At 44.6% G+C, this 24637-nt stretch overlaps 1 protein-coding gene and 1 long non-coding RNA gene across 3 annotated transcripts in view; both read left to right on the top strand.

The window, feature by feature from the left end:
- The window catches only part of LOC309342380, a 425203-nt gene that overhangs the window by 19612 nt on the left and 380954 nt on the right, over positions 1–24637 (top strand). The gene's annotated exons all lie outside the window — the stretch shown is intronic.
- Positions 1–24637, top strand: part of ZBBX (zinc finger B-box domain containing) — a 49760-nt gene that overhangs the window by 22586 nt on the left and 2537 nt on the right. For both annotated transcript variants that reach the window (XM_081862347.1, XM_081862348.1), the window contains exons 8-18: positions 5112–5291; positions 6839–7019; positions 8294–8414; positions 9539–9690; positions 10412–10515; positions 11876–11952; positions 13935–14050; positions 14652–14902; positions 19469–19622; positions 21687–21839; positions 22766–23014. In XM_081862347.1, coding sequence (XP_081718473.1) covers positions 5112–5291; positions 6839–7019; positions 8294–8414; positions 9539–9690; positions 10412–10515; positions 11876–11952; positions 13935–14050; positions 14652–14902; positions 19469–19622; positions 21687–21839; positions 22766–23014 — 1738 coding nt within the window. The remainder of the gene's footprint in view (positions 1–5111; positions 5292–6838; positions 7020–8293; positions 8415–9538; positions 9691–10411; positions 10516–11875; positions 11953–13934; positions 14051–14651; positions 14903–19468; positions 19623–21686; positions 21840–22765; positions 23015–24637) is intronic.

The raw sequence follows: 24637 nt of genomic DNA, 5'->3' as shown, positions 1-24637 counted from the left end.
TGTGAAATCTCAAAGCGCCTGGCACAGCTATCTTAAATTGTCTCCGAATGAATTAGCTTCCCCCCCAACTCCAAAATCTAGCCCCAAATCACCAAGAAGAGAGGATCACTACACTCTCTCCAAGCAGTCATCCTCGAAAAGAGCCAATGGGTGTGTTTTTTTAGACACCAAAGAATTGCTGGACGTGGTGGTGACATAGATCCAGCTCCCCGAAGGGCCCGGGGCCTAAAAGTGCTGTCTTGGAATATCGCGGGTTGGCACGCCAAGAAAAACAACCAACAATTTTTGTGCTACCTTAAGCAATTTGACATCATCTTCTTTCAGGAGACATGGCAGAATGACCCTATATTTCTCAATGGGTATAACTGCCACTACCTGCCTGCCTCTCCATCTTTAAGGGGCGGCAGATCTAGTGGTGGCCTAGCTTGCTTCATTTCCACGGAGCTGGCGCATTCTCTAACAGCCCTACCTAGCTGCAATTCTCTAGCAACAGCCGCTCTACTTAGCTTTAAGAGAACTACTCTTCTGCTGGTCAATGTCTATATTCCCCCAGGCCAAAAAAACCCCGCGGTCAAGGCTATATGGGCTGAGCTAGAGGCGTTTTTAGAGCCTTTCGACTCTACTTACCCGTCTGCCCTGACTATTGTGTGTGGAGACTTTAACGCTAGTATAGGAACAGATGACAACAGTCTATACACTCACTTCAACCTATTTATGGACCCTGAAGAACAGACGGATATTGGTGCGACACGACTGTCCAAAGATAGAAGAAGTAATTTTTCAGGTCTTTGCTTAGTGCAGGCTGCCAGACGGAGGGAACTGCTGATATTAAACGGCAACATAGAGGGGGATCGCCCCGGGGAATATACCCATTTTTCTAAGGCTGGGGGAAGCGTCATAGATTATATTCTAATCTCAAGATTTGCTCACAGCTTTGTAAGGAAGTTCCAAGTGGGCCACAATACTCTGAGTGATCACCTACCTCTAATTTTAGAGCTTGCAGGTCGGCCTTTTGACCATTCTATTGCCGAGCCACAATATATACCTTCTGTAAATTTGGGTATACCTGCTCCCAAAAGACTCAAATGGTCCCCAATACTGAATGAAAATCTAACCCTCCTTCTTCAGTCAGCGGAGTTAAAGCTTATTCGCTCCGCTATTGTGTCAGGCAATTCAGTAGATGCGATTATGGAACGCTTTAAATTACTTTTGGAAAGATTGAAATCCCATTTAACAACAGTGATACATAGCGCCGCTACAAAGAGGGCAAAGGACGGAGCTAGTTGGTTTGACCTGGAGTGCAGGCAAACAAGGAGTCAAATGAGAACAGCCTACCAGAGATATAGGAAATCAGGGACTGCCCTCCTACTTAATGCTTATATTTATCTGAGAAGGTCTTACAAACAATTACTAAGGAGAAAGAAACTGGAAGCTGAAAGAGCCGCATGGCACAGTCTGGTTAAGGCATCGCACGAGAAAGATACTACTTGCTTTTGGCGAACCATATCTGGTCTACTGGGCCAGGAGCGTACTAATTCCATCTGTACAGTGGAACCAATGGAGTGGTTGCGCCATTTTCAATCTTTGTTCTATGACCAGGAAGTCCAACACTACAAATTATGTATTCAATTGGAGGACCTACCTCATTGGCCACCAGTAACTGTAAAGGAAGTTGAGAACTTAATCGCACAATTAAAGAACAACAAGGCCCCAGGGAATGACTACATCCCTGCCGAACTTCTGAAGTCCAACATTGGCTGGTGGGCCCCCCTGCTGGCGTCTTTATTTTCTTGGATCGACTCAACGGGTTTACTTCCAGATGGTTGGACTGAGGCAATAGTTATTCCAATCTACAAAAAAGGACCTATGCCAGACCCGGCGAGTTATAGACCAATCAGTCTTCTGCCTATACCCAGCAAACTATATGCTAAACATCTTTATATTAAGCTAACTAGCTGGCTGGAAACTGAAGCTATTCTAGCGGAAGAGCAAGCGGGTTTCAGGCAAGGCAGGTCCACCATAGACCATTGCTTCACCCTAGCCTACTTTATTGACAAATATGCCAAAAAATCCCGTGGGGTGCTATATGCAGCCTTTATCGATCTAAAGGCTGCTTTCGATTCAATTCCACGTGCAAGACTCTGGGATAAATTGAGCACATCAAGTATAGACAAAAGACTATTATTTCTGATCAGCTGTTTATATAAAGACACGGTGCTGCATGTAAGAACTTCGTCAAATGGCCATCTTATAGGACCAGTTCCTGTCTGCAAGGGGGTCAAGCAAGGTTGTATCTTGGCCCCAGTTTTATTCAACTTTTACATCAATGATATGGTTAATTGTTTGTCATCTCCGGACTTCCACGCCCCCAAACTGGCTGACAAATCAATATCAGTACTTTTGTATGCTGATGATGCGATACTCCTATCTCGAACAAAAATAGGCTTAAATAGGCTCATAGGTGAATTTTCAGCATACTGCAGGAGAGAGCAGCTGGTAATAAACTATCAGAAAACCAAAATTATGGTTTTTGCAAGGAAACACAGACAGTACAGCTGGAGGATGGATAACCAGACAATTGAACAGGTTAAAGCCTTCAAATATCTGGGTATCGTTTTCCAGTCGACCGGGTCCTGGGATGTCCATCAAAAATGTGCCAAAGAAAAAGCAGCTCAAAGTATTAAGATGCTGTCCCGCTTCTTTTATACGAAGGGGGGCAGATACATCCCAGCAGCCTTTGAAGTTTTTCAAGCAAAACCTCTGGCGCAGTTACTGTATGGGGCACAAATCTGGACGGGGAACCACTGCTCCAGTCTTGAAACTGTTCAGTCTAAATTCCTAAGGCAGATATTCGGCGTCCCCTCCTGTGTTCCAAACGCAGCATTACGACTCGAGGCCTGCCTTCCATCTGTAGAAACTCAGACCTGGCAAAGAACATTTAACTATTGGCTTCGTCTTAATCTAAATCCACCTGGTCTACTGCCTCTAGTAATGCAAGACCCTTACAAAAGCAAGTGGTTCAAAACTGTGCACCAAAAACTTCTTACATGCGGTCTGCATTCACAGTCCCTACTATCAATGGGCCTCATTAAAGCAAAGAGTCTAATAGGCCAGCGCCTGAAAGACATTGAACGGCAAAACAACCTGACTATCTTAAAGAAACTATGCCCATGGTATACCTACTTTCCCCCTTCTCATTTTGATTCTCCAGCTTCATATTTGTTTAAATTAACCATCCCAAAATACAGACGTGCCTTTACATTGGCTAGATGGGATGTGCTCCCTTCTGCCGTACTCGAAGGTCGCTACCAAAAGACTCCATTTGAAAAACGACTCTGCCCATGTGGAGATGGTAACACGGAAACAATGTCCCACGTCGTCCTATCCTGCCCCCTTTACAAAGACCTAAGGAATGAGATTATTACTCCACTCATTCTCGCCAACCCCGGCCGTTCACCAGATATCACACTGTATTTCCTCTTATCTGATACGGATAGTCAGATAACAGAGAAGGTCGCGAGGTACATCGAGAGAGCTATGAAATTGAGGGCCACCATCTGAGTGACAGACTTGTTCATCTGACGGACCTCCTTTTGCTTGTTCTTTTCTCCCTTTTATCCTTATTTCTATTTTTAATTCTTGTATAGCTGTGGCCTGTTGGCTTTGCTAATAAAGTTTTGATTTGAATAATAATAATAATAATAATAATAATAATAATAATAATAATAATTTATTATTTATACCCCGCCCATCTGACAAGGTTTCCCTAGCCACTCTGGGCAGCTTCCAACAAAATATTAAAATACAGTAGTCTGGCAAACATTAAAAGCTTCCCTAAAGAGGTCTGCCTTCAGATGCCTTCTAAAAGTCTGGTAATTGTTTTTCTCTTTGACATCTGGTGGGAGGGCGTTCCACAGGGCAGGTGCCACTACCGAGAAGGCCTTCTTGCCTGGTTCCCACTTCTAGGCCATGATTGGGCCGGATCCGGCCCCCAGGCTTTAGTTTGCCTACCCATTCCTTAAACACTCCCAAAAGTCAGTTAAAAAAAAAATCAGTCAAGCTGAACTTTGCCATTACATTCGCACTGGCCATCTATGACTTGGGTTTGTCCTCCAAATTAGGACCAGGAATTGCACATGGAAGCTGGTTTCTAGTCCTGTTTGGGAGAGAGCAAGTGCAAAGATAGTTTGCCAGTTCAGTTGCAACAGAACCAGGAAGTAGCAAATGTGAGTCTGAGCGCATGAAGAGAGGAAGGAGCACATAAAATGCTATGTTCTCAGTCTTCCAAACCATTGTTTGGAGAACTGGACATGTTATATGTGAACCAGCCTGTGCATTCTCTGACTGCTGTTTCAATACTATTTTCTGCCATTACATGCTTCTGCTGGTAATTTCTGCTTCTACACAAACTATTGCTAAATGATAAATCCCTAGTCTTACTATTTCTATCTTGCTTTTCGTCGAGTGATAGCCTAGATTATGTTCCAAAACATTTCAGCAATGTGTGGACAGTTGCCTCTTCGATTGTCTACTTCTGATCCTTCTCCACTCGGCTCACTCTTGAAGCAATGGGTGAAATTCCTGGGAACAGGGATTTTTTTTTGGGAAATCCAGAATAGGAGCCTCCAAGTGCAAGAGAAATGCCAGTTGACCACATCTAGTTACAGGAGTTGGGGAACCCTTGGCCGTCTAGGTGGTGCTGAGCTGATGATGGGCGTTTGGATACATTTAAAACAAAATTTAAAAATTCCTTCCAGTAGCACCTTAAAGACCAACTAAGTTAGTTCTTGGTATGAGCTTTTGTGTGCATGCACACTTCTTCTGAAGAAGTGTGCATGCACACGAAAGCTCATACCAAGAACTAACTTAGTTGGTCTTTAAGGTGCTACTGGAAGGAATTTTTTTATTTTGTTTTGACTATGGCAGACCAACACGGCTACCTATCTGTAACTGGATACATTTAGAGGGCCAAAGATTTCACACACCTGATCTGCTATTTTGTGTACTGCAATAGAAGATCCAGGCAGCATACCTGTAGTCTCCTCTTGTTGGTTATGCGAAATATCTCTTTTTGTTTTGAATTCAACATATGACTTATTTTTTTCCTGTAGGCAAAAGCACGTATACCCGTAAGGAAATTGGAGGCTGCTCAGCAGTTCCTGAGGACAATAAATCCTGAGAAACCTAATGGCTGCATAAATAGTGGACTGAAGAAGGAAGTTAATGATATATTAGGGAATACTTCAGACATTCCTTCACCTTTACCAAAAATGCCAGCCTACAATATTGAGGTAATTCAGGAAATTTACCATTTGAAGTGTTGTGTGTTTTAAATTCTACAGAAATTTCTCTTTCAGAATCACAGCAAAAAGCTGGCCTTTTAATTGTTATGGTATGGATGCTAGCCAGTCCAAGGAACCGTTTATTGAGGGTGTGGTTAATTTTCTAGGCATTTTCAGTTCCAGGGATTGATTCTTGAAATCTTAGGATTCTCTCCTTGGGGGAGAATAAGGGGAGGATTTTTGACCTCTTGAATTGGTCCATTAGTTAGAATGTTATTTTTTGAAGGGGTGTGGCTGTATACTTCTATTTCACTTGACAGTTCTAGCAGCCATTGTACACTATACTTCACTGAGAGCGAGAGTTACTATAACCTTTTTTCTAGAGGAGGAGCCACCATCCCTGCTTTCCCAGAATGGCTGTACCTTCAGAGCTGAAAGTTTATGCTTGGATCAGGGTCTGGTCCCCCCCCCCCCCCGCTCCCTAACCAGCACTTTGATTTTTTTCTCTCTCTCTTTTCAAGAGTCTTTTGTTTTTCATCTTGCTCAGTCCTATCCCTTTTAACTAGATGCGGGGACTGAGATTTTGTTCCAAGTCAAGGGAACCCCAAAACACTATGGTTGATTCTTTGCCTTATATTGCATGTCACACCTCCTGGGGCAGTGTTCTGTGTTTTTTTGGCTGCTAATTCTTTCCATAGTTTTTCTTAAAATTAAGGTTGTGGATGGGTGGGAATATTCTGTAGCTGCCAGTCGGTCTGGATGGCATGGGGCAGCTCTTCCACCAGAAAAAAATTTAGTGACTCTCGGAGGCAGCATTCCCAATATTGCATAGTGCCTTCCAGAAGCAACAGCAGTTAACCCAGTAAGAAAAGTCCATTTCCCCTCTGTTTCCAAGTATTCCGCTAGAATTGAGTATGCATAACTGTACTGGATTAGGGCCACTGTGGTCATATATAGAGATTTCCTAATGCGGTCTTGAATTGCATTAGTGATAAGTTGGTCCGTTTTGAAGCTTACATACCAGGCTTACTCCACGTTAAAGGTAAAGGGACCCCTGACCATTAGGTCCAGTCGTGGCCGACTCTGGGGTTGTGGTGCTCATCTCGCTTTACTGGCCAAGGGAGCTGGCGTACAGCTTCCGGGTCATGTGGCCAGTATGACTAAGCCGCTTCTGGCGAACCAGAGCAGCGCACGGGAACGCCGTTTACCTTCCCGCCGGAGCGGTACCTATTTATCTACTTGCACTTTGACGTGCTTTCGAACTGCTAAGTTGGCAGGAGCAGGGACCGAGTAACGGGAGCTCACCCCGTCGCAGGGATTTGAACTATCAACCTTCTGATCCGCAAGTCCTAGGCTCTGTGGTTTAACTCATAGCGCCACCTGTGTCTCTTACTCCACGTTACTCTATTCTAAATACCTGATTTCCTTATATTCAGGAAGCTTTATATATTCCAAGAGTTTGGTATCAAACAGGTTTGTGACCAACTGACATACTGGGATGTATCAGAAATGGGTGAATTTTGGTTAACCCAGATTAATTCTCGAAATTAATTCAGGAAGCGTCTACAGAACCTTCTGTGGAGGATAGGCCTGAGAGCCAGAGTGGTGGGTCTTTACTGCATGGTGTGTTTGATGAAGAAGAATCTGCAAAGTCTTTTCAGGAAGCTCTGAATCAGTGGAGAAGTAGTAATCACTGTCAGAAATCTAAGGAGGAACGTTGCTGTCAGGTTGGACCAGGTAAGGATTAATAATTGCTACATAATATTTGGAAAAAAAAGCTGATCTAGCTTACATTCTAAGTATTCCACGTGACACAAGGATAGGTCGGTATTTGACTTGTGAATGATGACAGCGATTGTCCAGAAAGTGGGGAAATATTTAAATAAATTCCTGGGCATGAACTCATATAAGGGACACCTCACTGCCATGATTACTTGTGGGGCTTAGCCTACACATTTGGCTTGCAATTCTTGTGCATTGTGCAAGGGCTGCGCTAATACGAGTTGCATTTTATGCTATTAAATGTTATCAATTCTGAATTATTTTCTTAGTATTGTTAATCCCATTGGTTCTGCCAGAGCTGTAGAGCTACTGTTGGCAAATTAATGTGAGTGATGTCCTAATACCGTATTTTTCGCCCCATAGGACGCACTTTTTCCCCTCCAAAAATGAAGGGGAAATGTGTGTGCGTCCTATGGGGCGAATGCAGGCTTTCGCTGAAGCCTGGAGAGCGAGAGGCATCGGTGTGCACCGACCCCTCTCGCTCTCCAGGCTTCAGGAAGCTATCCGCAAGCCTTGCAAGCCCTGCGGGAGTTCCCACGGGCTCACAAGGCTTGCAGGCAGCAGCCTGCCACCCGAAGCACGGGGAGCCCTCTGGAGAGCTCCCCATGCTTCGGGCGAGTGTCCGCAAGCCTCGCACGCCTGGCGGGAGGTCCCGCCGAGCGCACGAAGCTTGGGGCGGCAGCTTGCCGCCCGAAGCACGGGGAGCCTTCCGGAGAACTCCCCGTGCTTCGGGCGAGTGTCCGCAAGCCTAGCGCGCCCGGCGGGAGGTCCCGCCGAGTGCGCGAGGCTTGGGGCGGCAGCCTGCCGCCCGAAGCACGGGGAGCCTTCCGGAGGACTCCCCGTGCTTCGGGCGAGTGTCCGCAAGCCTAGTGCGCCCGGTGGGAGGTCCCGCCGAGCGCGTGAGGCTTGGGGAGGCAGCCTGCCGCCCAAACCACGGGGAGCCCTCCGGAGGACTCCCCGTGCTTCGGGCGAGTGTCCGCAAGCCTAGTGCGCCCGGTGGGAGGTCCCGCCGAGCGCGTGAGGCTTGGGGAGGCAGCCTGCCGCCCAAACCACGGGGAGCCCTCCGCAAGGCTTGGGGCGGCAGCCGCGGCTGGGGGGGGAAATAATTTTTTTTTATCCATTCCCCCCCCCAAAAAAACGAGGTGCGTCCTATGGGCCGGTGCGCCCTATAGGACGAAAAATACGGTATGTTTGAATGGTAGCTGATAGTTTTCTCTATATTGTTATAGAAAATACTGGTTCCTGTCAAGTGCAGACAAGCCCTCCAGTTGCGAAGAAAGCTATTGAAATTGAATTCAAGGAAGATGGCTTGAAGTATATGGAAAGATTATTGATTAAGAAGCATAGAAGGTATTTGCTGGATTGCTGCAATACACAAGGAACTTTAATCTAATTGCTTATTCTAAAACAGTGTAATCAAAGTATTCAGGCAGTAATATTGGAAAATACTCCTTCATAGGGAAAGGAGTTGCTGATTTAGAATGGTTATTGGGAATGACTTTATGGATGTCAAGGTAACTTAGGGTATAATGTTACCAATAATTCTGAAAGTGTTGAAAGTGAAAGTGTTGTGGAGGGTTGCAATTTTTAAAATTGAACTTGAGTATCTCAGTAGATGCTGGCCCACTTTGCACGTAGCGCTAAGCCAAACCATGGCTTTCTACAAGCAGAAATGTGTGGTTCCCTCAAGAGGAAATCACATCCCCTTTGCACCTCCTCTGATCCTGCTGCTGCTGCTGCACTACCCAGCTAAACCATGGTTTGGCTTAGCATGTCATCCTTACCCAGGCATGTTATTTGTCACACACCAGACAAATCGGGAGCTGAAACCAAGGTTTGTTCTTGGTTTTCATCTTGTGATTTGTCCAAAGGAGATAACCCATGAAGCCTGGGTTCTGACGACACGCTAAGAACCAAACCATTGTTTAACTCACAGTAGCAGGACCAGAGGAAGAGCAAAGCATCTTTGGTCTCTCTGGGATCCTGCATGTTGTGCTGCACCATGATTTGCCTTTGTGTTGCGACTGAGACTCAGCAAAAGACCCAGTCTGGAAGTAGATAACCATTGTGGGTACAGTGGTGCCCCGCAAGACGAATGCCTCGCAAGATGAAAAACTCGCTAGACGAAAGGGTTTTCCGTTTTTCGAGGTGCTTCGCAAGACGAATATCCCTATGGGCTTGCTTCGCCAGACGAAAACGTCTTGCGAGTCTTGCGAGTTTCCCCCCTTTTTTCCCCTTTTTCTAAGCCGCTAAGCCGCTAATAGCCACTAAGCCGCTAGGCCGCTAATGGCCGTACTTCGCAAGACGAAAAAACTGCTAGACGAAGAGACTCGCGGAACGAATTATTTTCGTCTTGCGAGGCACCACTGTAGTCAGGATCAGTTTTCTCACATTCTCTGTGCATACCAAAAAGAGTAACAGTGTGATAATAGGCTTGCAGTTTTAAAGCATTTCCCTCCTTTTTGTTTTTATAGAACTCCAGTTGATAAGTTGCCAGATAGTATTATAACAGATGAACTGAAACTTGAAAAGCCACAGATAAATGAACCTGATAACACTTGGGTTGGAGGAGAGGAGGAGGATGATGAAGAAGATGATGATGATATAGCAGTTGCTCGTTTTGAAGGTTTGCTGGGCTTCTCAATCCGTTATAGTGTACCTTTATGCTCCTAGTGGCAAGCTACATCAAGAATCTGAATAGCTAATCAGGTTTATGGAATAATTGCAGTTGGAACATACTGAATTCCCAAAAAGCGATTTGACAATTTACAAAGTTAAATTAAGATGCAGTTGCACCAACACGCAAATGGTGGTATGGAAAGTTGGGAGTGTGAGGTGAAGCAATTGCACAGCCATTTCATTCCTTGCCCAGAGAGGATAATATTTGAAGTACATTAACCCACTCTCTCCATGTGAAAATGGTTGTGTTGCCCAGTCCTGAGCGATGCAGGAATTGAGAATGTTGGGCTTGACAAAAGCCAGCTATTGCAAATGTATTCTTCTTCAGTTTGTGAGATCTTAATACCCTTTCAGTGCCTCCAGTCTGCAAAGTCTGTAGATACAGGGTGCTTTAACGCTTCCTTTTTTTTGTCCCCCCCCCCCCATTCACTGAGCTGTTATCACACATTGTTACTACAGATAGGGATGTTCCTGCTTAGCACAAAGCGTACTACCCTAATGCTTTCAATTATTCACACCTAGAACAAGAGGCAAGAGAATACCTTGCCACTAGCGCTTCCTCAACAGACTGGAATGGCTGGCACTGCAATTTCACAGCTGCGTAAGAACAATTATTTAGTACAAATCTAAAATACAAACACTGGCAGAGTTTTAATTTTTAATTCCAGCTAAAGAAATGAAAAAGTACTGGGCAGATGTTTCCAAAGGAGAAGAGCCCGAGGCACTTCTTGCAAACGTTGAGCCCTCTCTGGAAATCAGGGTCCTTGAAGACGTAAGTGTTATATTGCCTAGCTAGTTCAAGTTCAGTTTCATTTGCTGCACTTAGTAGACTCCACAAAATATACAGTAGCATAAATGTGTACAAATGGGATCGCCTACCACATAAAATTTCCTTTGTCTGCATTCCCGTGACAGTTAACTTGACAGGCTTGTTTTAACAAACCCACGGTTGACCGCAGTAGCACGAAGCGAGGTGAGAAGAACACAAATAATCTAAGCAGAGCTGAACACTGGTAACATTAACAGCAGTTAACGCAGAAAATAAATAAATATGGCATCCGTTGCATTACAGGATTGTCAGGAGGAAGAAATATGGACAGGAGTTTGAGAAGTGGTTGCAAAATGCATAATATACAGCATTAATGGCCCATCTTTCTAACAAATATTCAGGGCAGTTAGAGCTGGATTGCATTACAAGCCCAAATGTTTCTGCGTTGTTTATGTGTTAACTTTATGTATCCATTCCTTTGATGAATGCAGCCAAGGCAGCGGAACATTTTCATGGATTCCCTGGCATCATCTGATGGCATAAATTTAGCCAATATTTTTTGCTACATTTTGAATCAGGGCTTACCTTGCACTTATTTTTGGTACCCTGGAATATGCTAAATAATGTGCACCAAGAGTGTGCTCTTTTTAAGTTACAGAGAGTACCTTGGTTATGTCAGCAAAAAAGCAAACTCAGCCCTTGTGGCTGGGATTAAGAGGATGGGTATATAGGTCCAGGGGACCCCCTGAATTATAGCCTCTGTCATATTAGAAGGAAAGTGCAGAATGAGCTCTATTTATACCCTACCTACTTATGCTGTGATGGCACAGCTGACAATGCTGGACCAAACAGGTCATTGATTTTTATAACAATTCTTGTGGCTTCTGCTTCGATGAAATGGATTTGCCCAGTCAACAAGCGTAAAATGAATGCACTGTATTAAAACTATTTTCTACACAGGCTTATTATTAAGAGCAATTGTTGAGAGTCATTAGCTCCCAAACAGTGGCTTCTCTCCTTTTTGTTATCTATCCATATTGGGCGGCAAAGTGGGATGGGAATGAAACTTGTCTGGTGCAACAGGAAGCCTTGTTTGTTGGTTTAACAAATTTTATATGCTGCTTGGTGGTAAGAAAAACTGTTTTAAGCGGTCTATAAAAATATAAAATATTAAAATTATCTGTTAAAAACAGGCCCAATCCTCAGACAACCAAGGGTTTGTTGTGTATTGTCTACGGCACCATGTAATTGTTTAGATTTTAGGTTACAGTATTGCGAACATGACTGGGCTTAGGATGGAGTGGACTGAGATTTTCTTTTGAATGAATGAATGAATGAATGAATAAGTTTTCTTTCTGATAAGGCTTGCAAAGAGGAGCCAGAAGAACCTGCCAATTTTGTGGTGTCAGAAGCTGGATCTGATGATTTGATTGATTACAGGTAACGATTACAGCCTAATTATGGAACATGGTTACACACATTTGTGCTGACACATTTTGATTTGCATCCTGCAGTTGTCCCTGGGAATTTTTTATTCAAACATGAACAGGCATATATTAGAGAAGAAAGTAGTCCATTTCATGCGATATTCCAAGGCAAGGGAGCTCCAAGCATTGAAAAGGGGTAGCAGCATCGCACTGCTGGCCCTGCTTCCAGGTCACCTGATTCCCCAAGCCCCACCCCTGATGTCCACACATTGAGTGTAAACACCCACAAAACAGAAGCCTGTAGGTGTAAACTTCTGGATCCATTGAAAATCTGTTGGCATATAAGGCTAGTCATGCAGGCTTCCATTTTGCAGGTGCCTATCCATAGAGCCTAGGGCTGGCTGATCAGAAGGTCTGCGGTTCAAATCCCCGTGACGGGATGAGCTCTGTCCCAGCCCCTGCCAACCTAGCAGTTCAAAAGCACGTCAAGTGCAAGTAGATAAATAGGTACCGCTCCGGCGGGAAGGTAAACGGCGTTTCCGTGCGCTGCTCTGGTTTGCCAGAAGCGGCTTAGTCATGCTGGCCACATGACCTGGAAGCTGTCTGTGGACAAACACCGGCTCCCTCGGCCTATAGAGCGAGATGAGCACCGCAACCCCAGAGTTGTCTGTGACTGGACCTAACGGTCAGGGGTACCTTTATCTTTACCTATGCATTTTGCAGGTGTCAGAGGTGTGGAAAGGGAAGCCACATTACACCGGAGGCAGGGCCTGGAGTGCAATACTGTTGGCTTTTCAGTGTATAGATGCCCCTTTACCTTAATAATGCATGAAGGATCTTCCCAACATAGACCTATTACGAGCATAAGGAGAACCATGCTGGATGAGGCTCAAGGTCCAGCATATATTTCTCAAAGTGACCAGCCAGATGCCTGTGGAACCCCAAAGGCAGAACATGCACATGACAGCACTCTTCCCACTTGTGATTCCCATTAGCTGGTGCATGGAAGCATACTGCCTTCAACAGTGGAGTTATCTGGCTTCTGATTTTAAGTTGTAAAAGCCCCATTGCCTCATCCCCTTCATGTGAGCAATGTGTGCAGAGGCTTCTTCATCTCTTCAGAGTCCACTTCAACTCATCCGCTGCTCAGTCTCCTGAAATTCATATTTTAGAATCTTTAATTTAGCCTCATTTTCCCCCTTTGTTTCCTGAAACATGTAGCACATATTTTTGTACTTAAATTACAGCTTAAAAAAGAAGAAGCAGTGCAATTAATGAAATTTTCTGTGTGGAATGTAAATGCAAAAGTAATTGTCCCAGATAAAAATCATAATCACCACACCAAATCAGTATCAAATGGCTTCAGTGTAAAATTATCACATGGTCTGAATGCGGCAGCTGGACTGGTGACTGGGAGTGGTTGCTGAGACCATATAACCCCTGAAAGACCTACACTGGCTCCCAGTATGTTTCCGAGCACAATTCAAAGTGTTAGTGCTGACCTTTAAAGCGCTAAACAGCCTCAGCCCAATATACCTGAAGGAGCATCTCCACCCCCATCGTTCAGCCCGGACACTGAGATCCAGCGCCAAGGGCCTTCTGATGGTTCCCTCATTGCAAGAGGTGAGGTTATAGGGAACCAGACAGAGGGCCTTCTCAGTAGTGGCGCCCGCCCTGTGGAACGCCCTCCCAGCAGATGTCAAGGCAATAAACAACTATTTTACTTTTAAAAGACAACTGAAGGCAGCCCTCTTTAGGGAAGTTTTTAATGTCTGATGCTGTACTGTTTTTAATATTCAGTTGGAAGCCGCCCAGAGTGGCTGGGGAAACCCAGCTAGATGGGCGGGGTATAAATAAATAAATTAATAATAATGATAATAATGATGATGATGATGATTATTATTATTAACGTTTATCTCCGATAGACCTGTAGGAAGTTTCTTTAATGTGGCAATCTGGTCATGTTCTGTTCCAATTTTTGTCTTGTACCTTAAGTGGTCCCATGTCGGAAAATCAGAAAACTGAACCTGATGTTTCATCACTTTCACCTGCAGCTCAGAAAGAACAGTGTGTAAATGTGCTTCATAATAAACAGAAAGAAACACCTCGAGGTGAGCTTATGGTCGTCACTTCTACTGGTATTCACATAGTTTTCTCCCCCAGAGTAGGTGGTTTGTATTCGCACAGATGACTTAACCCGTGGATAAGTGACAACTTCTGTGCTTATTCCCAAGCTTATTCCCGAGGGCGCACACCTTCCTAAAAACCAATAATGCGTACCTTTTAACCTCTATACATAACTAACTGTTTCTGTTGACTATGCAGTCAGGCAGGAGGCCTGAATCTCCCAGCATTCAGAAATGCTGGATGAGCCTTTGTCCCTTAAGCATCATTCCTGGAGTATGTACCACCGAGTAAAGATTTGTTTAAGGGAAACAGCTTAAGGTGAAATGTGGCAAGAAGGAAATAATAAAATATAGCTATCTGCCTGCTTTCAAACTTACATAGGCGGTTCTTTTGTGGACTGAACCTATTTTGTTCCTAGCTTCTGTCTGGATGTTCAGCCCCTGAGTGCAGGTCCCTGGTTTTACATGCGAGTTGATGTAACTTGTGTGTTAATGGCCTATTTTAAGGCAATCATTTGAGAAACTACATGCAGGGATTTGAACTGACACGGTTTCTTTCTCTCTCTCTTTTGCTTCAATTCTTTAGCAAGAGCACCTTTTGCAGAGTCAGGAAAAGCAGATGGCGCTTGGGGCTGTTCCGGTGCAGAGGAAATGGTTCCTTGCACTCCTTTTAAAGGAGCTGCAGCAAAAGAGAAACATTCGAAGACAAGGAAGATTAGCACTCGCAAGAAATCGGAGCAGGCTTCTAGACCACCCAAATCGGCTCCGAGGGAACCTTGGGCAGTGATGTCCGCAGAGTCACACGAAGCGTCGCCGCTCACTGCCAAGTCTTCAGTGGTAAAAATAAATAAATAAAAGGAATTAAACTCCACTTTTGTTTTTTTGGGAGAGGGGGCGGGTGCCATTTCCTCGTTATTTGTTGAACTATTAGTAGAATAACAGCAGGAATAAATTTCTGTCGTATGGCACACTGCACTTTTTTTCATTTCATCTTGTGAATGGGGCCATTTTTGTGCCAGTTGAACCACTGCATTGTTTCATCTGTCTGGAGAGAAGAGAAGAGCAGGTGTGGGGAAAGGGGACAGCACAGAATGCAGAAGGAAAGAAGTTTTCTTATTCCCAAGTCCTCAGAGGAAAGGGCTCTGGCTCAGTGAGAGAGCATCTGCTTTGCATTCAGAAGGTTCTGGGTCCAATCCCTGGTGTCTCTGGGTAGGGCTGGGAGAGAAATCCTGAAGGGTTTCTGCCGGTCTTAGTATAAACCATGAAGCTCTTTGGGTGACCTTGGACTAGTTCCGCCTCTCAGACTAGCCTACCTCATAGGGTTGTTGTGGGGATTAAATAAGAAGAGGGAGAAACAAGTATGCCACCTTGAGCTCCTTGAAGAAGAAAAAAGGTGGGGTATAAATGCAGCAAATAGGGATGCGGGTGGCGCTGTGGGTTAAACCACAGAGCCTAGGACTTGCTGATCAGAAGGTCGGTGGTTTGAATCCCCGCAACAGGGTGAGCTCCCATTGCTCGGTCCCTGCTCCTGCCAACCTAGCAGTTCAAAAGCACATCAAAGTGCAAGTAGATAAATAGGTACCGCTCTGGTGGGAAGGTAAATGGCGTTTCTGTGCGCTGCTCTGGTTCGCCAGAAGCGGCTCAGTCATGCTGGCCACATGACTCGGAAACTGTACCCTCGGCCAATAAAGCGAGATGAGCGCCGCAACCCCAGAGTCGGCCACGACTGGACCTAATGGTCAGGGGTCCCTTTACCTTTACCTTTACCCAAGCAAGAATATGGAGGTAAAAGCATAGGTTGGCTCTACCTCCTGGTTGACTGCTAGCATTTCCTCTCCCTCACCCTGTTTCGTTTAGGACTCTTTTGGTGGCAATATTTCACATTCATAAAATAATTCCACGAAAGGATCCAACAAATGGAAAAGATTCATTTCAATGGATTATCCGGCATCCATGGGTGGTTCCCTGAACAGAATCCAAGAGGAAATCCCCGGGGGGGGGGGGGAATCCTACCCACCCTCCAAAAATATCTCAAGGGAGCCCCCCACCCCCATTTTTCTCCGATTCTAGGAACAAAGAGGCCCCACATAACTCCTGCCTGGTGGGACATTGGGAATATGATTTTCTCCTCTTCCTTACTATTTTAATCTCCCATACATCCACACAGTTGACTTTGGGGAAGGGTCTTGAGAGTGCCTGAAATTGGAGGATTTTCTTTTCTTTTTTAGTTTAGAGGCAATTGTGATTAAGTGGTACATAAATTGTAGAACTAAAGAATACACAGGTGGAGAGCATTGCTTGCGGAGGTTCTGTTCCCAGCCCCCCCCCCCCCCGTGCACGTGGATGTAGGACGTATCAGTGTGCTCCATCCCCCCCCGCCCTGCTCCTGTTTTGCCCCCATTCTGCTTTCTTCTGGGTCCCAAAGGACCTGCACATCGACAATTGTCCTTCAGTTGGGTGCGCCTAAAACGGTTGCTGCCTATATTATTTTTTTGTGCCTGCATTTTTTGCTTTCCAGCAAAACTCTATGAACAGAATCAAGCATGAAATTAGGATTCTGCTAAAGGGGTCATCTTTAAAAAGTTATATAAGTGTAAAACATTTCTGAAGGGTGTGTCCACCCTTTAATCCATTCTAAGTTACAAGCCAATGGTCAGCAGCTCAACAGGGCCACAGTGCAGAGAAAGTTTCATTGTCATCATGCTAGGAGGGGATGATAGAATAGTTGTTTATTACATGCTACTACCTTCCTTTGGGGATGCGGGTGGCGCTGTGGTATAAAACCACTGAGCCTCTTGGGCTTGCAGATCAGAAGGTCGGCGGTTCGAATCCCCACGACGGGGTGAGCTCCCGTTGCTCGGTCCCTGCTCCTGCCAACCTAGCAGTGCGAAAGCACGCCAAAAAAAAGAGCAAGTAGATAAATAGGTACCGCTCCGGTGGGAAGGAAAACAGCGTTTCCATGCGCTGCAGCGTTTCGGTGTTCGGTTGCGCCAGAAGTGGCTTAGTCATGCTGGCCACATGTCCTGGAAAAACTGTCTGCAGACAAATGCCGGTTCCCTCGGCCTGTAAAGCGAGATGAGTTCCGCAACCCCAGAGTCATCTGCGACTGGACTTAACTTTCAGGGGTCCTTTATCTTTTACCTTCCATTACCTTTGCTTGATTTGGCTTTCTTAGACTTTGATGCCTTCCTAGAGGGGTTCATATTGCTCTGTGTTTCAAACAGCATCTAGGAACAATATTGGCCAAGTTGTTTATAAACATCTGCCCCCCGCCCCCGCAGAAAGCAGAAGCCGCATCAGTAGGTCAGACTTTCCACTGCCTAAGTCACTGAAAGTGATTTATTATTTAAGGAGTAAGCAAGGACAAGGACTAGATTTGTTCATTAAAAATTAGAGGGGGAAAATATTCCAGTGTGGTAGATTTAGAGGATATCTTTCTAATATGAGCTGTGGTTTTTTTGGGTGGTTTTTTCTCTCTCGAGTTGTTAAAGTGTGTTTTTGGTCATATAAGTTGAAGATTGATTAAAGGACAATTATTTATTTGATAAGATGGTTGCTTTCCCTAAATACGGCATATAGTTTTTTATGAAATTGCATTTTGTGTGTGCACTGTTGATTTGGATCTTGATTTTTGCTGTTATGTTGACAACCACAATTTTTATTTTTATTTTAAAAATACAAAAAGTGAAGAGAAAGAAGAAGCAGTGGCTCGGAATTTGCTCTCATTCATTAGCTCTGGAGGGGCTAGGAATACTATTAGGGACTCAAATTGGAGGAAAACAGATCAGTAGCTTGCTGGACTCTAACCTTGACAGGAATTTCAGAATATTCTTAAAGCAGACATTTGGGAAACTTTGAGCCTGCATTCCCATCAACCCCAGCCAGCATGGCCAATGGTATGGGATGCTATGAGTTGTAGTTGCAACAAAATCTGGAGGCCCACAGAATCTAAAGTCTCGGTGACACAATATATAATAGAGGATTTTTTGTGCTTGCCTTGTAAGATGTATTTAATGCAACCACAGCAATGCAGTTTTTGTGACCTTTTAAAAGTCTGAGTTTCATTTTTATGCATAATTTCAACCCTGTGTAACTAAGCGAATTTCAACATTGCCAAAAATCCTAGCTTTTTGAAGAAAGACAAGATAATACATGTGGATAACTTTAGCTTTTTAATATCCGTATGATATTTAAATAATAGTTTTAAGGGTAAAGCTGTACACCATATGGAGCTGTGGGTTAAACCACAGAGCCTAGGACTTGATGATCAGAAGCTCGGCAGTTCGAATCCCTGCGACGGGGTGAGCTCCTGTTGTTTGTTCCCTGCTCCTGCCAACCTAGCAGTTCGAAAGCACATCAAAGTGCAAGTAGATAAAGAGGTACTGCTCCGGTGGGAAGGTAAACGGCGTTTCCGTGCACTGCTCTGGTTCGCCAGAAGCGGCTTAGTCATGCTGGCCACATGACCCGGAAACTGTACCCTCGGCCAATAAAGCGAGATGAGCGCCGCAACCCCAGAGTCGGCCACGACTGGACCTAATGGTCAGGGGTCCCTTTACCTTTACTATTGAACCATTGTTCAGGATTGACTGCAAACCAGGTTGTCAAACTGATTGAATTGCATTTTCCAACCAGGATTAAAGCGGCCATTGTAAGTATACTTTGTTGGGAGCAAGTCTCACTGAACTCAGGGGCCTTCCAAGCAGATACGCATAGGATTACATTGTCACTGTTCCATCTGTGTCAAGCAAACCATGGTTAAGGCAGCTTTTCAGCCTCTTCCAATTGTTCTTGCTTGCAAATTGACAGTCATGCCATGTTGGTGTTTTCATGTACAGCCCCACTTACAGGTAAAGGTACCCCTGCCCGTTCGGGCCAGTCTTGACAGACTCTAGGGTTGTGCGCTCATCTCACTCTAGAGGCCGGGAGCCAGCGCTGTCCGCAGACACTTCCAGGTCACGTGGCCAGCGTGACAAGCTGCATCTGGCGAGCCAGCACAGCACACGGAACGCCGTTTACCTTCCCGCTGGTAAGCGGTCCCTATTTATCTACTTGCACCCGGAGGTGCTTTCGAACTGCTAGGTTGGCAGGCGCTGGGACCGAACGACGGGAGCGCACCCCGCCGTGGGGATTCGAACCGCCGACCATGTGATCGGCAAGTCCTAGGCGCTGAGGTTTTACCCACAGCGCCACCCGCGTCCCTTTTAGACGCAAGTTAATTTAGGTGAGAAAGGTACACCTGGGTTAGTACCAACACAGCGCACCATGGTTAGTACTAACCTGGTTTAACCATTCTTTCTTCACCAGGACATAGAAGATTTCAAATTTTAAAAATGCAGTGTTGCTGGGAAAGCTTATGTCAAGTGGCTTCAAAACAGCGTTGTCTTCCCAATCTTTTTTCCCCAGTTGTTACAGGAAATAGCCCAGAAGGAGAAACCTAGCTGTGCCCCATATCGAGGGCTTGAGGAATTCTTTACAAGCTGTGAGCAAGTTATGATGGAATCGTTTCCTTCGCCACGTGCAGGCAGGCAATCACCAAGCTGTGGCATTTCATTTTCAGGTAGTAATGCAGAATCAAACACCTGTTTCCATGTGTGTTACTGAGCACTTTGGCTTTAGGGCATGGTAGCCTCAGTTGCATATTTAAGTATACAAAGCATCCTTATCTGGATATGCCAGGTCTAGGACATCATGTATAAGTGCATTTGGCATAAGCTGGTGTAACTGCCATACTGAGAAGGCGCAAGGAAAAGATTGTAGCAGCAAAACCGACGAGACAAAAGCATGTCATTCTTTCATGCTTTAAGTTGTAAAGCCGTGTTTATCATACTTGTAGTGGGAAACGCAATTATGTAAGTCACCTGGAAATGTCTTGATTTTCCTCTCTGAAGCAAAGCTTTGATGAGGCCTGTTTTCCCTTAATAACTGTGCATTAAGCTCTTTGGGAAATTATTAAGGAGCCATTAGCAGTCATAAATCAGTTGCTTGAGTACACAAGCTAATTGTTAAATGAAAATTAGCAAGCGACTTACTTTCACTCTTCTTAGAATGTGTTTGTATTTTGCTCTCGTACTCTTTTGAAGTGAAAGTTAGGATCCAGCCTTCTCAGATCACTCTGGCTTGCAGCCTTGGAGGGATCGTGCACTGAAGGGTTCAGCTATGGCCAGGGACAATTCCCACCAACTGTGCCTGTTTATTTAAAGACTGTTCATAGGTTTCAGCTGGAGACACTGTTTGATGGCAGGACAGTGTTATACCCAGTGCCCCAGAGTTTCCATTCTAATCCTCCGGGCACAATACAAAAGGCTCATCTTGTTCTGTCAAACTGCTAATGACCATGCCCTATTGTACCTTAAAATGTTTTTGTTTAGGCAAACCTGTCTAGATGTGGAGAAATTATATGTGTTTTATTTCTTTTTAGCTACTGTTTATTCTAATCATCTTTCAAATATTTTAAAATACCTAATTTTAACTTTTTGTATTGATAATTTCAGTGTTTCATTTTATATTTTTGAAAACTGCTTAGTGATTTTTATTTTTTACAACCAGGTAACATATAAATTTTATTAAGCAAATAAAATAAATAAAATATCTGAAAGACCTTCATCCAATCAAATGTTTTTTATTTGATCTGATCACCTGCCTTTTAACAGACTAATCTTAATTAACAAATAATTAAATGTGCATATTTGCAAAATCTCAGTATAGGTGCTTGTTGACATGTTTAAGAAACAGAGATAATTTAGTAAACTGTAAGTCCATATGCAGCAGTAAAGGCCCCCTCTTCATTCTTTATTACATAAAACAGGAGAGCCTCTAAAAATTAACAGTTTGTGGAATGAAAGTCACCCTTGTTCGTTGACGCTGGTGCCATCAATTAATCAGCTAACAATCTAGTGGACTGATGGTGGCAATTAAACCAATCGAAGCTTGCATTTTTTTTCTCTTCCCCACCCCTCATTCCATCTGTTGTCTTTGTGCTGTGTAAGTCCCATTTACTGGAATTAGACCTCAAAGAGCAACTTGGCACACAGAATTGTAGAAGGTGAAGCCTTAGCTGCGCATGGAAGCAAATAGTTGGGGAAACATTATCTGTTTCATTTCTGTGTGCCAGTTTATTGTTAAAGGCATGGGACCAGGGAAAGAAGAGGCAGAACTTCTGTAAAGTATGACCTGCAATTCCTGGGAATGGAATGAGGACCCAGTGCATGTAAATAATCTGTGTGGATGCCAGGTGCGCACAAAGTGGGGGGCGGAGGAGATGGGCCGCCCCGGGTGCCACTCGGGGGGGGGGGGTTGACAAGATGGCCCCTGCCTCCCCCCAGCTGTAGAGCAACCAAGGGCACGCACAATCAGTATGGGCACAGCTCGCGCAGTGTCCGTACGGGCTGCAGCTCTCTCGCACCGTCCGTACGGACGTCTGTACGGGTTGCCTCTTGCACGGCGACCGTATGGGATGCCGCGCATGTGCCACCGGGCGGTTCGTCCCACCCCGGGTGCCTGAGAGGGTTCCTCCGCCGCTGGCGGATGCGTTTAAAAGCAGGTGTAATCTGTCCAACCAAATAATGCTTTAAGAAGAAAATTCTGATTATGGGAATTAAACATCTACCTTTTTCAACTCCAGGGTCTCAGCAGTGGATGAGGCAGTTCAGCTTAAGTGAATGTGCTGATGAGTCTGTAGTGCAAGATGTCTTGGAAAGAGAGCTTGGCAGACCATCAAGTAGACGGGGAAGGCAAAGCCCAGGTCCAAGAGCTTATCGGTCGAAGTTGTCCATCGGTAAGAGCCCTACTTAAAATGCATGCTTGCACTGTGAAACCAGGACGAAGTACACCCACTGTTGCTATTCCTGATTTTCCCGGGTTCCAGAATGTGCAGAGCACCTCCATGAGGACTAGAATGTGCAGAGCGCCTCCATGAGGACTAGAGGCTCCTTACTTCAGAAATTCACTTTCCAGCTCACAGAACAAGAACTGAAGGGAGTAGGAGGAGAGCTGTGTGTGTGTGTGTGTGTGTGTGTGTGTGTGTGTGTGTGTGTGTGACTATAATGATGAATTGGGGGTGGGGGAGGCTTAAGTGCTTGAATATATAACTCCTGAGTTAAGTATCTAGCTTTTCTTGAACAAAGAAAGGGGATTTTGATATATTTTTTTAATTAAAAAAATCAAATATGGGTTGCAAGAGTTCAAGTATTGATAATGTCATATTTACTAATAGTAAACTCCTTCCCTAAGTGTGGAGCATGAATTTGGTATTAGTGGGTCAAAAAGACTACTATCTACACATGCGAGGACGGGGGGTGGGGAACCACAAAGTCTGCAGATACACAAAAAAAAAATACTACTTTGATTGAAAACTCCTATTTTAACATATCGCAGAACAACATACTTTTAATTTTCATCCTGCCCCTGTTACTTCATGACTGTATGTGCAAGCATGATGAGTTTTCATGCTTTCATTTTTTGGGGTTTCATGTTAAAAAAAGTTAGATATAATTGGGCCTTCAGCATTACTTCAGCCTGATTCCTGTCCAGATTGAGGTGGTTTCTAGGTTTGGGGATGCAGTGCTGCTTAGTGTGTTTGTAAACACCCTTTGGACCCATGCTTAATGTTTTCTAGAATAGGGAAGGACTTTCTATGCATATTTTTAGAAAAGGAAATTTTTGTAGTAGGTCTTTAACAGCAAATCATTCTCACATTTTCAGAAAATGCTTCTGCAAGGCCCCTTTCTGCAAATATTCCTTTTTGCAGAACCATCACACCCACACTTCGCCCTTCTTCAGTTCTTCAGACAGGATTCGAAAGCTCAGCTACCTGGCCTTTATCCCGAGCAGCTTCTGAAATTTCAGAAATTGAAGGCATTGATGTCACCGAACATGATGATCCTTTCTTGGAATACAGTACTGATCAACAAGCCTTAGCAGATTTAGAAGACGAATGGCAAAGTAATGCGGGTAATTATGCAATATCATTAAACTCCCATTCTGAAAGATGTATTTTTGGTAGCTTGATTATCTGTATAGTCTGCGCTTATGCTCAGCGGGATGTTTTTCATTTTCCCATATTCTCTGGATTATAAAGAAGGAAGTCCACAATAGTGGGACATAAGCAACAACACTTCTCTGATTCCCTGATCCCTAGGCAAACATTGGGTGAAGTCGGGTAGGCACAAACTAAACATACCCAACTCCCTCAACTGTTCCTCATAAGGTTTGGTTTCCAAACCCTTGATCATCTTGGATGAAGGCAGAAGAGAGCAGTACTATTAACTACCCCTGATGTGGACACTGTACTTCTGTTGATGCAGCCTAGAATAGTATTAGCAATTTTGCTGCTGCATCACGCTGTTGATGCTTGTGATCTACTAAGACCCCAAGATCCAGGTGTCTCCCATCTTATACAGTGGTGCCTCGCAAGACGAAATTAATTTGTTCCATGAGTTTTTTCGTCTTGCGATTTTTTTGTCTTGCGAAGCACGGACTTTGGAAAAGCTTCAAAAATCACCAAAGTCTTCAAAAACCTCAAAAAGGCTACCACACTGCGTGCTATGAGTTGCTCCTCGAAGTGAATGCACGGTTTTAAGAAAAAGGAAACAAACTTGCAGGACAAAGGAAACAAACTTGCAAGATGTTTTCGTCTTGCGAAGCAAGCCCATAGGGAAATCCGTCTTGCGAAGCAACTCAAAAAAATGAAAAACTCTTTCGTTTTGCGAGTTTTTCGTCTTACGAGGCATTCGTCTTGCGAGGTACCACTGTATTTGTGCAGCTGGTTCTTCCTGAATAAGTGTCGAACCTTACATTTGTCCCTATTGAAATTAATTTTGTTAGTTTTGGCTCAGTTTTTGCCCTCTATGCTCCAGCCAGCCAACAACCAACATAATCAAGGACGCCTTCTAGCCTGGCAGGAGCGCTCGAGGAGAGTGCAGAATAGGGCTGCTGAGGGTGTGACTCAGAAGGTTGTGTGGCCTGTGGAGAGTCCCACGGGCCAGTTAGAAAGGTCCAGGGGCCACATTTGATTCCCAGGCCTGAGGTTCCCCTTCTCTGGCATAGCATATTGGAGGGATTCTAGTCTCTAGCGAAATTTAAATCCCACAGACGGGATTGTTTTGAGCAACTCATTGGCCCACAACTTGTTGAGCGTCTAAATGGAATCAAAACATGACCATCCTGCCTCAGATTTTGGGTGACTCTCAGATGCACTCAGTGTTAGGAACTCGTCCTACACTCGAGTAGGACCCTGGCAGAGACACATGCCCACCTGGCATATTCTCTCCCTCCTGGTTGATCATTCGGGAGCTTCAAAAGCTTTCTTCAGCCCGAACATCACAGCGACCGATGCCAACAGACATCGGCACACTTAGGGATCCGCAGAGTTTACGCATCACGTGTAACAGACCTCAGCAACTCAGCATTTTGGCTAATCTACTTTATTTACATATAAACACACACGGAGCACTGCAACATGGCTCCCTCTCTCTCTAGCATCAGACAGCAAAGAGAAAAAGAACAAAGGACAATAGTCCCACTTCATGGAACACAGTAACACACCACTCTGTGGAGTCAGAACATACACCGTCA

This window comes from Podarcis erhardii (genome assembly GCF_964252035.2).
Source record: "Podarcis erhardii genome assembly, chromosome: 5".
NCBI classification, from domain to species: Eukaryota; Metazoa; Chordata; class Lepidosauria; order Squamata; family Lacertidae; genus Podarcis; species Podarcis erhardii.
Note: the sequence above shows the minus strand (reverse complement) of the source record. Positions and strands in the feature narration are given on the sequence as shown.